Source organism: Danio aesculapii, chromosome 2 (assembly GCF_903798145.1).
Source record: "Danio aesculapii chromosome 2, fDanAes4.1, whole genome shotgun sequence".
Classification (NCBI taxonomy): domain Eukaryota; kingdom Metazoa; phylum Chordata; class Actinopteri; order Cypriniformes; family Danionidae; genus Danio; species Danio aesculapii.
Genome location: NC_079436.1, coordinates 16,916,210 through 16,932,961, shown reverse-complemented (window position 1 = coordinate 16,932,961; position 16,752 = coordinate 16,916,210). Strand labels below are relative to the sequence as shown.

General features: G+C 37.2%; 1 protein-coding gene across 1 annotated transcript in view; it reads left to right on the top strand.

Moving 5' to 3' along the window:
• The first annotated feature begins 8,209 nt into the window (after window positions 1-8,209).
• The window catches only part of sgip1b (SH3GL interacting endocytic adaptor 1b), an 88,418-nt gene continuing 79,875 nt past the window's right edge, over window positions 8,210-16,752 (top strand). The window contains exon 1 of the mRNA XM_056464953.1: window positions 8,210-8,563. Coding sequence (XP_056320928.1) covers window positions 8,554-8,563 — 10 coding nt within the window. The 5' untranslated portion in view covers window positions 8,210-8,553. The remainder of the gene's footprint in view (window positions 8,564-16,752) is intronic.

Sequence of the window (16,752 nt, the reverse complement as noted above, 5' to 3'; positions counted from 1 at the left end):
TGTTTCAAACGCAGCAGCACGAGTGGTCTTTGATGAACCCAAAAGAGCACATGTCACTCCGCTACTTACCCGTTTGCACTGGCTGCCAGTTGCTGCTCGCATCAAATTCAAAGCTCTGATGTTTTCTTACAAAGCGACTTCTGGCTTTGCTCCTTCTTATCTGCTCTCATTTTTGCAGATTTATGTGCCCTCCAGAAACTTGCGTTCTGTGAATGAACGTCGCCTCGTGCTTCCATCCCTAAGAGGGAAGAAATCACTTTCCCGAACTCTCGCATTCAATCTGCCCAGTTGATGGAATGAACTCCCTAACTGCATCAGAACGGCAGGGTCATTTGCTGTCTTCAAGAAATGACTAAAAACTCAACTATTTAGTCTCCACTTTCCTTCCTAATCTGTAACTGCCTCTCTAGCTATACAACTAACTGTACTCTCTCTCTCAAAAAAAAAAAAAAAAAAAACACATTACTAATGCTTTGCTTCTTAGACTTTACCCACCTGAAACTTGTCTATAGCACTTATTCACTGCTGCTCTTATAGTTGTGTAAATTGCTTCCTTGTCCACATTTGTAAGTCGCTTTGGATGAAAGCGTCTGCTAAATAACTAAATGCAAGTCAATGGTTACAGGTTTCCAGCTTTCTTCAAAATATCTTCTTTTGACAAACCAGTTTAGAATAAAAGTCAAGGTTGAGTAAATGATATAAATTTTCATTTTTTGGAAAAACTATCCATTTAAAAAGAAAAAAAAATTTGTTCAGTTTAAAGGTAGATGCTAATAGTCTAATCCTATTCAATGTTTCAATGTTTAGCTAATAGTGCCCCCAGCAGACCCAAAGATTGGCTGAATATATCACGCTGTGGTAAAACCCAACTGTTTAACTCTTAAGGGACTTGTAAAAAAAAAAAATTAAATACTGTACAAAAAAAAATCATGTTTCAAGACAGCTATATCAAGTACTGCATGTTGTTAACAAACTGTAAATTTAAAATAAAATCAGGAAAACAAAAGCAAAGCATGCTTTTTAATAAGATTCAAATAAGATACAGTATGTAGCTTATTTAATCATTTTAATATTGAAACTTTCTTTACTGGCTTATTACTTTACATTTAATAGGTTCCTTCAAACATCAATTAGCCATTATGTCACATTTGTGCATGTTTGTTTTAAACCAAGTTATTAGGACTCTGTCTTCTGCTGTCAGGATTATATACTAGTAGTTTTCCTTTTAAATCACATATTGTTACGTGTTTAAGTAAGAATTTAAAATAATACACTAAAAAATGTTTGACTAATATGGTAGGGTTGTTGAATTAAATTCAATTCACCTTTATTTGTATAGTGCTCTTACAATGTAGATTGTGTCAAAGCAGCTTCACATAAAAGGTGATAGTAAATTGGAACAGTGTAGTTCAGTTTTTAGTGTTTAAATTCAGTTCAGTTTAGCTCAGTTCAGTAATCTAATTTAAAAATCACTACTGAGAGTTCAAACACTGAAGAGCAAATCCAACGATGCGTAGCGCTACAGATCCCGAACCATGCAAGCCAGTGGCGACAGCGGAGAGGAAAAAAAAAAAAAAAAAAAACACTTCACTAAATGGCGAAAGTGAAGAAAAAAAAAACCTTGAGAGAAACCAGACTCAGTTGGGCATGACTATTTTAATTTTTCCGTTGCAGTCTCGGCGACGGAGGCTGGAAGCTGGCCTCAGTGAAGACTCGTCTGTCCCTGGAGCGTCACAGGAATCAGTCTCATGTTCTCCACTCCTCCATGACCACCATAATAGCTGCTCAGGATACGGCCTGGTCCAGGATGTGGAAACCTTGGGATCATCTCGTCGTTGGTCTCGGATCGAATCAGTGACTCTGCATAGTCTGAGGGCTTCGGGAAGAATATCCCCAGGTGGAAATGGAGAATAAAGAGAATAATTAGCGTAGCTGCTGTTCATAGTGTATATAAACAAGATGCAAGATCCTGTGTGGAATCTCGCTAAGTGGTGCACTGAGTGCATGCTTTACTAAACAGATAGGTCTTTAATCTAGTTTTGAATTGGGAGAGTGTGTCTGAGCCTCGGACGTTATCAGGAAGGCTATTCCAGAGTTTAGGAGCTATAAATGAAAAGGCTCGACCTCCTTTACTCGATTTTGCTATTCTAGGTACTACCAGAAGCCCTGAGTTGAGTTCTTAAAGAGCGAGTTGGATTGTAGTGAGACAGAAGGTTGGTTAGATAAACAGGAGCTAGATTTAAAGCTTTATAGGTAAGAAGCAATATTTTAAATTCAATATGAAACTTAACAGGCAGCCAGTGTAAGGAGGATAAAATTGGGGTGATGTGATCAAATTTTCTAGACCTGGTAAGAACTCTGGCAACTGCATTTTGTACTAATTGAAGTTTGTTAATAGAGGATGCTGGGCAGCCAGCAAACAGTGCATTACAGTAGTCTAGCATAGAAGTCATAAAAGCATGGACTAGCTTTTCTGCATCTGAGATGGATAACATACTTTGTAACTTAGCGATATTTCTCAGATGAAAGAAAGCAGTTTTTGTGACATGAGATATATGATTTTTAAAAGTTAATTTGCCGTCTAATATGACACCCAAATCTTTAATAGTAGAGCTAACGCTAACTTTGTATCCCTCTAATTGCAGGTCGAGTTGTGAGATATGCTGTGTACAGGATTTAGGCCCAATAAGTAATAATTCTGTTTTGTCTGAGTTTAAGAGAAGATAATTGTTGGTCATCCAGTCTTTAACATCTTTAATACACCCAGTTAGCTTGGACAGTTTAGACATCTCGTCAGGTTTAGTTGAAATATATAATTGAGTATCATCTGCATAGCAGTGAAAGCTGATCCCATGTCTTCTAATAATGTCTCCCAGGGGTAGCATGTATATTGTAAACAGCAAAGGGCCTAAAACTGATCCTTGAGGCACCCCATATTTTACTGGGCTGACTTGTGAAGGCTGTCCATTAATATTAACAAACTGGTAACGGTCAGCTAAGTATGACTTAAACCATTGTAGAGCCTGTCCCTGGACACCTGTAGACTTTAAGCGATTAATGAGGATACCGTGGTCAATGGTGTCAAATGCCGCACTAAGATAGAGTAAAACTAATAGCGAGATGCACCCTTGGCCAGCAGCTAAGAGTAAATCGTTGGTTATTTTCACTAATGCAGTTTCTGTACTGTGATGAGCTATGAAACACTTCAAAAACATTGTTCGTCTGCAGAAAGGAGCATAATTGAGCAGAAACAACTTTTTTCTAGCAATTTAGATATAAATGGAAGATTTGAAATAGGCCTATAATTAGCTAAGTTGCTGGGGTCCAGTTGTGGTGTCATAATAATAGGCTTAATAACAGCTAACTTGTAAGGATTTGGAACATAGCCTAAAGATAAAGAAGAGTTGATAACGTTAAGAAGAGGTTCTCCTATAACAGGTAGAAATTCTTTCAGTAATTTTGTTGGAATTGGATCCAACATACACGTAGCTGGTTTAGAACTATTTATAATTTTATCTAGCTCTTCCTGTTCTATGATTTTGAAGCACTGTAGGTTATTTTGATTTGGTGGGATGTTAACTGGATCTGAAGTATAAGGCGGTGCAGAAAGTTTAAGATCTCCTATTTTCTGTCTAAAGCCGTCTATTTTATTTCTGAAAAAAATCATGAAGTCATCACTACTAATTTGCGGTGGAACATTTTGTTCCAAAGATGACTGATTATTTGTTAATTTAGCAATGGTGTTAAATAAGAATCTAGGATTGTTATGATTATTTTCTATCAGTTTGCGGAGGTGCTCAGCCCTGGCAGATTTTAGAGCCCTCCTATAGCTGGACATACTGTCTTTGTATGCAATTCTAAAAACTTCTAAATTAGTTTTTTTTCCCCATTTACGTTCCAGGGCATGGGTTGCTGTTTTGAGAGCGCGGGTATGACTATTATACCATGGTGTAGTTTTATTCTCTCTAGCCTTTTTTAGTTTGATGGGTGCCACAGTATTTAGAGTGCTAGTAAAGATGGCATCCGTACTGCTGGTTACTACATCAAGGTCATTTGCGTTTGCGGGTGCATTTCGAAATAGAGAAAGATCAGGTAGATCATTTGGTGGATGGAACAATAGTTCTACTAGGGCGATATATCGGAGCGGATCTGCTAATTTCAGGTAAACACAGCTTGTATAGTAAGAGGTAGTGGTCTGTAATATCATCACTTTGTGGTATAATGTCTACATCAATGACCTCAATTCCATAAGACAGAATTACATCTAGTGTATGATTTAAGCGATGGGTTGGACCAATAATGTTTTGCTTTATCCCTAGTGAATTTAGTAAATCCATAAACTAAGTTCATCCTGAATGAGAATGTGCAAATCCTCTCTCACGTACGACTCACCCTGAATACGAGTGTGTGCACTTTTGAGACTTTCCTGCCAGAAACAGGCAACTCGTACCTCTCAGCCAATCAGATGAGAGCTGTACTCGATGTCAACCACTCTGCGCTCCTTTTGCGCAGTCTGTTCCTCTAACCAACATGTAAGCTCGCATCTTATTGGCTACAGGGCACGAGTGATTCACGTGGGAGGTGTGTGCTGACAGGAAAGTCTCAAAAGTGCACACACTCGTATTCAGGGTGAGTCGTACGTGAGAGAGGATTTGCACATTCTCATTCAGGATGAACTCGTGAATTTTAAACATTCAAAACTTTTTGTGCACTCTTATATATTTGCAAATGGTGTTTTGCATTTGTGAAACGTATTTTATGAAAATGTATTTTTATTTTGTGCATGTGAATTGTTTTTGTAAGTATAAATAAATATTTTACGTACGTGAATTTGGCTACGCATGTGTACATCGTGTCTTTTGCGTGAATTATTATTGAGTCTAATCTCTCTCCATACAGAAGAGGAAGTAGTAATCGGCGGTGACCGAGAGTCCAACAGAGAGACCATAAACAAGTGTAACGAATTGACAATGAAGCACGTAACAACGCTTCTTAAATAGAAAAAGCTAAGTGCCAACAGCTGGGCTAAAGCCAGATCAGCTGATCTTAGTGGTGAGTCACGTGATCACAACACACAACAGAACTACAAAACAATCCTACGTGACATGACAGAAAGAGCGCATGCATCATCAACCATGACAGCTATTGCTGTCAAACATTGTTTACTTAACTTGTTCAGTTTAATGGTGAAGGGATTGACCGAATATGCCATGCTCTCTTGTAAAAGTGTTTTATTTAGATACATTGGTGGCTGCTGTATTTTGTAGTTTATTTCGATACACGCAAAATAGATGTAGTTTTTTATTTTAAAATGCATTTCAATGTGATGCGGTGGCGCAGTATGCTGTCTCCTCACAGCAAGAATGTCGCTGGTTCGAGCCTCGGCTGATCAGTTGGCAATTCTGTGTGGTGTTTGCATGTTCTCCACTCGTTCGTGTGGGTTTCCTCCAGGTGCTCCGGTTTTCCCCCACAAGTCCAAAGACATACTGTACAGGTGAATTAGGTGTTTCCTAGTGATGGGTTGCAGCTGGAAGGGCATCCGCTGCGTAAAACATATGCTGGATAAGTTGGCAGTTCATTCTGCTGTGGCGACCCCTGGTTAATAAAGGAACTAAGCCAAAAAGAAAATGAATGAGTTTTAATGTATTTTTGCCCATCCCTGCTCCCCCTGCTTGTGTGGGTTTCCTCTGGGTGCAAAGACATGCTGTATAGGTAAATTGGGTAAGCTAAATTGTCTGTAGTGAGTGTGTGTGTGAGAATGTTTCCCAGTGATGGGCTACAGCTGAAAGGGTATCCGCTGTGTAACTCATTCTGGAAGAGTTGGCGGTTCATTCCCCTGTGGTGAACTCTAATTAATAAAGAGACTAAGCCTAAAAGAAAATGAATATCGAAAAAATTGCCCTTTAGCCTATATATAACCATTACAAATATTTACATGTTCAAATATAATAAATTTTTGAATATCATGTTTTATGTAAAATAAATCCATATTTTCACACAATTCTCAGTTAAAGATTCAAATATTCAAATTTCATAACTCTTTAAAAAATTTATTATAAAATCATCTTTGGAGAATGACGTTCCACATTTAGATGGTGCTTTGTCGCCACCTATTGTTGTAATGTAATTTCTACAGATTTATTCAGTCATAATTTTGAGTTATTAAATCATAATTTCTGCTTTTTTGATCTTGTAATTTTGATTTAGTTAATCATAATTTGGGTTTTCTTACCTCAGTTGTTTGCACACAAGAATATTTTGTCTTGGTGATTGGAGCTTCCAGTACAGAGACAGAAAATACATAGAGCAAAGTTCTGCAAACAATAAATATATATTACAAGCATAAATGTATAACATAAAATTATAAAGAAAAACAGTATTTTTATAAAATGTTTGTTCTACAATATGTGTATTATCTGCAGACATGAACCTCACCAAGATAGGTTACTCTGCATTAAATTGTTTGTGTTTAGTAATTAATGACCTGTTACATATAGTATGAGAATGTACAATCTGTAGCCACTTCATCTGACAAAACTTCAATTACTGTCTGGTTCGGATCAGCCACCAAATCAGACATAAGAAGACTGCAGCGGACTGTCAGGACAGCGGAGAGGATTATTGCTGTGCACCCGCCCAACCTTCAGATATCTACACATCTTTAACTCTATAGATCTTTATTATTAGATCAGTTGCTACCTGTTTATTTTTATGGTCATACATATACACAACCCTTACTGTTTATGATTTTTGTAACCAAAATGTTTTTTTGTTTATTTTATATCCATTTATGCCATTCTGTGTTCTTGTGTTGATTTGTATGTATCCTGTGCTCCTGAAAAAAAACACACAAAACATTTTTTGTGTGTTTGCCCACACTTGTCAAATAAAGCTCATACTGATTTCTCTGGACACATTTTTCAAAGACATCTCAGCAGCTGAATGACAAGAATTATAATGTCCCTGGCCATCAAACATAACATTTCAGATGATGTCTGGCCTTTCATAATACAAAATATCTACTACAGATCATTGACTGCAAAACATTTGTGATTTAAGTGAAATGACATTATACATTTTAAAATGAACAAGTTGGAGAAATTATTAAATGATAATGCTTTAAAAAATGACACTAGTTAAAAAAAAAAAAACGTTTTAACACGTAAATTGCATGTTAACACGTAAATCTCGTGTCTAAAGATAGCTAAAGATATTTCTAAAGCATTTTGCCCTACCTGGCAGAAACTGTCTTCGATAAATAACTGAACCAGACATTAAACAGCAGTAATACTTGCTGCTTTCGGTTTGTTTTTCTTAACGCACTTCCACATGCGTCCACTCCCGTCATGATCTTGGTTGATGAGGTAAGGTCACCGTAAGCGCAGGGTAGTGCTTCGGTCACTGCATCATGAATAATTCAAGTAAAACGTAGCTGTGGTGTCACGATGACCGTGTCTGTCGTAACAGCAGGTAATCCTTCTCCTAAATATTTATGTGGTGATGCGAGCAATCGTTTTGTTACACAATGGCTACGTCGAGCCTACGCCATCTGGTCCACTTCCTTTAAAAGGAGCTCAACATATTTGGCAGCGAGGAATAAGGCAGAGATTGCGCTGAGACAGTTTCTTATTTCTATTTCCAATAGCCTGCTTCTTTACCAGTCATCTAACTGTAAAATAACGTTGGACTGTATTCATACGAGGATAAAAAAATACGAGAGAGAGAGAGAGAGAGAGAGAGAGAGAGAGAGAGAGAGAGAGAGAGAGAGAGAGAGAGAGAGAGAGAGAGAGAGAGAGAAAGAGAGACTAGCTAAAATAATTTAAATGAAATAGTCTACATTAACCAACCGTCTGCCTTTTCGGGGGGTTGCTGAATAAACTTATAGACCGTCCTTTTTAGTATGAGCTCCGTTAAACCGTCATGAAATGTCCATACTGTTCTCTCATTATTTCTTTTTAGCTCTGAAAAACTGATTTCTTGTCAAAATAAGATTGCGTTTGTTACATACGTTTTTGCCCTAACGGCCTTCCATACTCCTGTGAATACATGAATTCTACTATGGCATAGCTTACGTCATGAATAGTAAACACGTAACGTGACGCAACCCCACCCCATTTGCTGACGGATAGATTGCTACTGGATCTGCGATCCAACAAACCCTACTATGGAGAAAGGCTTGGCTCATGCATATCAATTTGTTACGTGACAAACGGCCCACGAAAGTTACCAAGCTACTTCGGCGTGACCTTATTAATATTCACGATAAAGCCTTCGCCATAGTGCGGTTTGTAATTACGTGACCCTCCCACACTCTCATTCTCCGTTCATCGGCCGTCCTCAGCATCCCCTCTGTGATGATGGCGTGTGTGGATGCTGCTAATGCGGCGGAGCCTGGGGCCTAACCCAACCGGTTAACGTTACCGGGAAACTCAAGAAACGAGGACGTGCGGTGGTGGGCATTATGAGCCTAACCTTTAACGGCAGGCTACCGGATCACTGCTGTATCTCATGTCAGGGTGTTTGCGTGAAACCAAGGAATGAAGTGCTGCAACCATGATGCAAGGTAAAAAAATCCACGTTGGGCCCTTCAATTCACCGATGTCAGTTGATATGACTTAATAGCGTGATAACATTACTTCGACGGCTGTACAGTAACGTTACGTGAAGTCCAAATGCAGTTCACGTTTGCTTTGTGACTGTCTCCTTAAAGGAGTGAAGGATTATGTGTCTCACGTTGTATGGCCAGTGAGCATATTTGCACCATGGCACAAACCTCTCGATGGCACATTTAAATTAAGTGTTTAGAATTACACTCAAAAAATATAAAACATATACATATAAATTAGTTATCACCACTGTGTTTGTGTACCTTTACTATCTGATCTTGCCATTATAATCTCGTATGTCACTTCAAACCTTGATTTAAAGGAATAGTCCACCTTTAAATTAAAATTCTGTTATCATTTGCAGTCAGGACACTCACCAATTTAATATGTAGGTGCCTTTTTTGTTTAGTAGAACATTAAAGAAGATATTTATCTTGAAACCATGGTCCTTGGTGATTCGTGAAATACAGGTCAAAAGCCACCAGCAAAATAAGCAAGTAAATAAAGACATAAATATACCTGTGGCAACTCCATTAAAACCTTTAACAGAGTTGACTACTACTAAAACTGAACATTGTATACTTTTATTCTACAGCCATAACAAAGCATTTAGAACAGTCTGAACAGTGATGTATATTGCCCAGAACCATGGCTGTTCATTTTGTTTTAGCTGTATTTGTTTTTAACTCTGGAATTCCAGTTGCCATTGACTTCCTTTTATTTAAGGAAAAATGAACATTTTCAAATCATTTACTACATATACAAAACAAGATATTCTGAAGAATGATGGAAAGTATATAATATAAATAAATAATATCAATGTAATTAAAAATATACCATGGAAATCACTAGCTTTCCTCCCCAACATTCTTCAGTATGTATTTTTTGTGTTCAATGCAAGAAACAAGAATCTCAAACAGTTTTGAAACAAATGGAGGTTTGAGTAAACAGTGACTATTGGGTGAGCTGTCCATATTTGTTTTATGGAATCAAAATGCTGCCAAATGCATTGAGGTCACAGATAAAAAAACAAATAAAAAGTAAAAAAAAAATTATGACGTGTGAAATTATAATGTGCAAAAACTAAATGCAGAATAAGAGACAATGAGGTCACATACAATGAGGACAGTGAGCCTGTATTAAAATTGAATATGTGTTTAGAATTGCACAACAAAGAAACCTGACTTCAAAGTTTTTCTAATTGAAAACAAAATCAGTTTTTCTCACTCATATTTATATGTTTTGTGTGGGTCTTTTCCCATTTCCAAAATATTTATCTTCATTTGAATCAAAGGGGGGCTTCAGCATCATTATTAGTCCACTCATCGAGATGACACTTGCCCCTCTACCCAATCAGATAAAGAGGGAGCGGACGTCACTCCAATGCAACTCGTGGTTGCTCAGTGTGGCAGGCAGGGGATGCATTTGTTTTCTGGAGTGTGCATGATAAAAGTTACCACAAAACATTAAGCAGCACAATTGATTTTAGTATTGTTGATGGTAATAAATGTGTCCTCAGCAGCAAATCTGCATATCAGAATGATTTCTTAAGGGTCATGCAACAATGAATACCAGCGTAATAATGTCTATAATTCAGCTTTAAATCACAGGATTAAATTACATTTTGAGTGCATTCCCTTTTGATTTTATGTTTAAGTAGCAATTCTCACTGTTAACTAGTGGCTTAGTTTTACCTGCATACTATTGAGATACTGGCTGTTTATTAGTATTTCTAAAGTATGATCTTACTCTGCATCCCTCATCCTACCCAATACCTAAGTCATGGTTAACGGTTTGTTAATACTGAAAAAAAAAAAAAAAACATTTAACAAGCTTGTTGACACTTAACACGTTTTTTTGAGATGTTGACAGTCATACATTTGTCCCACGTTGCTAAAAACACTATTAGGACACATATATTTCACAAAAAGGTGAAAATTTGTAGTTTTTGTGTTATTTTGAGCAAATTGCGTTCTTCCGGATTAAAAAAATACATTTTGAAGCTGCGTCCTGGTGATGAGATCCTTGTGTAAATTCTAGCGTGAAGACTGGATGTCTGTACGGGCGGGTACAATGTGACGTCTTTGAGTATTCAGCATTAACTTATGAGAAAGATTTGGTTCGAACCAATCAGCGCGCTTTATTGTGAATGAGATGCAACTTTATTAATATGCATGATATAGCTTTCAAGACTGTTTTTACCTGTTAGTGTTCAGAGAGATGTCACGTTGTGTTGTCAACCATCGTTAAAACAAGTGAAAAAAAAAAGAATTGTTAGGAGACATGGGTTGTCAGTGTTGTGTATATAAATGTGCCGCAACGAAGGTTTTGTTTCCATTTCCCTGTCACGAGAGCACCGATCGCGTGTGGATTACAGTGGTCTGCTAACACTTGACAAAAATATGTTTGCAAGGAACAATTTTTCACATGACAGCTTTTTGCATCTGGAAATGGTGAAATCCACATTTGCCACTCCTCTCCTTTTAAAAAAGATGCAGTTCCAGTTCGTGTTGATTGTCCTGTCTCTACAGATTTGGTGAGCGATCAGTGTTCTTTAGGTTTATTCAGATGGCAAAGTTAGTTAGTATCCTCAGAAGTGCTCCTTCAGTTTTTAAAGTACGTCAACATTACTACAATATTATGGACTGAACGATCCGCTGTAATTGCTGCTCCCTGAATGTAAAAATGTAAACACCTTCATCAAACTATTACCGTCATGTTGGATTTTCGCTGCATTTTGTGACAGGATAGTCTATACACACTCAGTTGTTTGATGATATTTCACTGCACCTATCGAGTCTCTGCATCTACCGAGAAATGCAGAGTTTTTTTTTTCTCCCATTCGCCGTGTTAAAACAACACTCTTCCAGCAATTCCTTGCATTCAATATCTTGTTTGTCATGGAGGGCATGCATGAAATGTTCCTGAATGAAAGTGAAAGTGCCAAACTGCAGTTAAAGTTGACAAATTAAGAATGAAACACCCGAAATTACATGAAACTCCAGAGGAAAAGTGTATAGTGCTGTGACACAATGACTTTAATTGTATTATGTTCTATAACATGTAAAACGGGATTCAAAAAGCAAAAGCAACTCGAACACCTTAATCATATTATTGTTTTATTTAAATTAAGGCAAACAATTTGATGACTGATGTCCATGTAAACGTAGTCACTGTCTATGGCCCTGTACACTAATATGTTTTAGTTCCAAAACAGCGTTTTAGAATGAAAACAATCCATGTCCACACTGGTGTTTCACCTTACATTTCTGAACAGATCTTCGTCCACACTATATCGCTGAAAATGCACATCACGAGACCATACACACACTCTGACATGCACTGCAGTGTATGCGTGCATCTGAGCTTCAGGCAGTCAGAAAATCCAACACGACGGTAATAGTTTGATGAAGGTGTTTACATTTTTACATTCAGGGAGCAGCAATTACAGCAGATCTTTGCTATTAGCCCTCCTGAATTATTAGCGACCCTTTCCCCCAATTTCTGTTTAATGCAAAGATCTATTTTCAACCCATTTTTAAACATAACAGATTTAATAACTCATTTCTAATAACTGATTTCTTTTATCTTTGCTATGATGTAAAATACATTATATTTGACTAGAAATTTTTAAGATAATAGTATTCAGCTTAGAGTGACATTCACAGGCTTAATTAGGGTAATTAGGGAAGTCATTGTATAACAGTAATTTCTTCTGCAGACAATCAAAAATATATATTGCTTAAAGGGGCTAATAATATTGACCTTAAAATAGGTCTCAAAATACTAAAAACTATTATTCTAGCTGAAATAAAACAAATAAGCCTTTTCTAAAAAAAAATGAGTATAGGAAATACTGTGAAAAATTCCTCTGTTAAACATAATTTGGGAAATATTTATATATATATATATATATATATATATATATATATATATATATATATATATATATATATATATATATATATATATAAAAATTCACAGGAGGGCGAATAATTTTGACTTCAACTGATAATCATTTTGAATAATCGTGATTACATTTATGACCAAATTAATCGTGATTATGATTTTTCCCATAATCGAGCAGCCCTACTCCCAGATCAGTGCTGGATTCAGTTAAAATCTCCTCAATTGAACAGCTCCAACAAGCAGAAACTGTGAACTCTGAGGCCACAACCTGTAAGTGTTCTTAATTGTTAAAATTGATCATGACGTATACAGTGTCTAGCGTCAACAGTATGCTGTAGCAAGGATGTAAACAACGGGAAATGCTGTTTGGCACCGCTAACGATTTAGCTACAAATTTATATTTATCAGTCAAACTGCAGTAAACACACACACTTCACCAGCACGTGCATGTCTCTCTATGAGGCGCTTTTCCATGCGTTTTACATCTCAGATAATGAACTCTCAAAAGATATGTGAATGATTTATATTACTTACACATGCATATTCCGAATATATGTGAAAGATGTTGTGCAACGCGTTGAGTTAAAAAAATACAGGAGAGCTTGCCTAACTCGTGTTGCAGCAGAAGAATAAATCAAGGCTCACACAGGTTGCATCCCACATCTTGTGCTTTATTCTTCTGTCAACAGCGTCACTGTATATTACAGAACAATAACTTAATCCGAGCATCAGAGAAAAATAAAAATAAACATCGATCCTGCGCACATGCATTTCTTGTGTTACATGCGTCTACAGACACACAGTTCACACACACACACACATAGACACACACAATGGCGATCTCTCTTAAAGGAGCCGCACCCCATTTTCACTCGTTATGAGGTTGACTGACTGTTTACACAAGCACGTGCGTGCTTGTGCGGGCGTGATGTGGGGCCGATCTGCAAATCGCAGCACATTATGACAGATGACCAATAAGAGTCACTTAAGGGCGGGTCAGAGGAACTAGGAAATATGACAGTCGTTTTCATGTTAGCTGAGTAGCTGAATATAATCAAAGTAAGATTTATGGAAAAAATTACGTGATTTCCTTCAAGTGAAACATGAGCACACATTGCTTTGCATCTTATAAACACAACCAAGCCTTAAAATTACATTCTCGACCACCCCTTTAATATATTCATTTATGTAACTGCATACACTGATTTTGCACATTTAACTAATTGCTTGCATTTATTTCCTATAATGTATACAATTATTGTTCGTTATACTTTTATAATGGCCATTATTGATTATTAAAACTGATATTCAGCAAAAGAGAGAGTATATTTTGTATTTTTCACTGAAAATGAATGGAGGCAGTTATGTTATAGGCTCCATTTTGTTATAAATTTACATACAGTGAAGATGATGGTTATTTAAATATGTTAAGTTGCTAATATCAAAATGAAAATAGGCAGTTCCTTTTATCATGTTTTCATTTTATTGTTAAGAAAGTGAAACAACCTAGCCTGGGTGATGTGAATGAGGTTGTAAAGTACACTGTTCCCTTTGAAGATTTACTTGATGTGTCCTCGGGAGTTTTTTTCTATATCAAAGTTGAAAAGTCTGAAGGAGAGGATGCAAGACTGAACTTTGTGTAGGCTACTTAATATTGAGGAAAACGAGCTAATCAGATCCTGCAGTCCTGCCTCCATTTTCAGATGTCTCCGTTTTCCCCTATCCACACTGACACGGAGCAGCAGCGTTTTAAAACAAAAACGACCTCTTCAACATTTTCAAAAAGCTTAGTTTTTGGCGCTTAAAAACTCTGGTGTAGTGTGGACGGATGGCAGAACCATAGCAAAATGTATGCGTTTTAAAACTAAAACGCATTAGTGTAAACGGGGCCCATTTCCCCTGCGTCTGTGTGGCCACTGTGAAAATCAGCGCGCGCATGTACTGAAACCCTTTTTATGCAAATCCTTCTGTCTTTCACCACTCGACACTTCCACCTAAACAAAGTTGGGGGTTCATGGTCCTTTTAAAGGTGTAGTAGGTGATTGTCTTCAGAAACATTATTTATTGTGCTGGTTGAAAGTCTCTACACATTCCAATAGTAATGATTAAAGTAAATGATCTAAATGTTTTTATATTCTGGGTAAGACCTAAAAAATGTTAATCCAAATAAATAATGTCGGGCCGATATTCCCATAATTCTGATAAGTGGACCACACTGTCTGTTAAAAGATTTGGTCAACTGCGCATCTCTTTTCACGCAGATCCGTCATTAGCACGTGCATGCGTTCATGTGCACACGAGACACAGTGGTAGAATCAAATGCTGAATCAAAACTTTTTAATGTCCTGAATCAATATTTGAGTTACTTTTGCACACTGGAGGAAGGATGACACCATGGCTGAAGTATTTCTTTTAGACAGGTATTGTTATGTTTTAAAACTATTTTAGTCACGCAAAGCTGATGTAGTGTTATGTTACAAATGTCACTTTGATCTTTCATTGGAAAATTTCAGTGACTGTTTTCAATTTCAAAAGGCTCCTTTTACAGCATTGATAATGTAGATTTTTAACAACAAAACATAAGTAAATAGTGCTATTCCACCCAGCCTGCTTTACTGAGGTGAAGGTTTTATATTCACATCACATTGGTTTATTTTTGAACAATGACAGCCTGTGACGTGCTCCCTATCATGCTACTTTGAATATTCGGTCAGAAAAAGCATGTAAGTATGGCTTGGTAATAAGTGTAATTCCTGCACGCCGCTGGCCAACCACTAACTACATTTCTAACTGGCGAATGACATGAACTAGTGGGTTGTCTGCTGTCATCTTTAAGATGTACGCGTTCATGTTTTAGGATGTGTGGCTTTGGACGGCAGGGAAGGGACTGTGTTTCAAAGATATTATGCTAACCGGTTAGCATTTTGGCAGATCACCTAGAATCTTTAACAAATGTAACTTAAAAAGATTAACTTAAAAGAGCAATCATTTCATTCCGATCACATTTTGAGTTCTATAGAGAAATACAATATATCAACAGGTGAATCACTGTATTTTTTAAATCTAATTTTACCAAACTGTCTTTATTTTATGACATTGTAAAATTTAAATGTTTGGTGAGCAAGTGGCAAGCAGATTCGTTCCTCATATTTGTTTTTTGGAGTAACACAACTTAATTGCTTGCTATACTTTAAGCTAAGCAGAGGAGGAAATGTCAGCTTTTCCCTAGAGTTTTTGGAGTCTAGAAGCATGATGGGTAAACACACAGCTAAAGGCATTAACACTTGTGCAAAGAGCCCCAAGTGCTCCCGTATGCCTTCATGCCAAGATCTTTAGGCTGTAAATGTTCTTGCTTTGTCTATATAGTATCATCAGTTATGTCAGTGTCTAGGGGCGATTGCTTCTGTCTAAAAGTAAACAGGCAGATTGAGATAGTATAGAAAGATAAGTATTTTAAGTATAAGTATTTGGGTGATGTGGTGGTGCAGTGGGTAGCACGTTCACCTCACAGCAAGAAGGTTGCTGGTTCGAGCCTCGGCTGGGTCAATTGGCGTTTCTGTGTGGAGTTTGCATGTTCTCCCTGTGTAAGTGTGGGTTTCCTCCAGGTGCTCCGCTTTCCCCCACAAGTCCAAAGACATGTGGTATAGGTCAATTGGTTATAGGTAAATTGTCCGTATTGTATGTGTTTGAATGAGTGTGTGTGGATGTTTCCCAGTGATGGGTTGCGGCTAAAAGGGCATCTGCTGCGTAAAACGTGCTGGATAAGTTGGCGGTTCATTCCGCTGTGGCGACCCCAGATTAATAAAGGGACTAAGCCGAAAAGAAAACAAATGAATGAATGAAGTATCTTATCTTGATTATATTCGATAATGCTACCCTTTCACTAAATAACTGCATGGCCTCGTTTTGGTCGTAACTAAATATTTTGAAATATTTATGGGAGTTGTCACTCCCTTTGCCAATGAATTCAGCTATTGTTTCAGTTCTCAACTCGCTGCATTTTGATTTTCTTTTGATAACAAAAATCAATTTAGCACTTTGGATTTTGCAAATGTAGATGTAGATGGTTTAATGGTTTAATCCAAAGTAGCTTGTAGTGCTTTCTTATATATATATATATATATATATATATATATATATAAAAACCACACACACTTTGCCCACTTTATTAGGTACACCTTACTAGTACCGGGTTGGACCCCCTTTTGCCTTCAGAACTGCCTTAATCCTTTGTGGC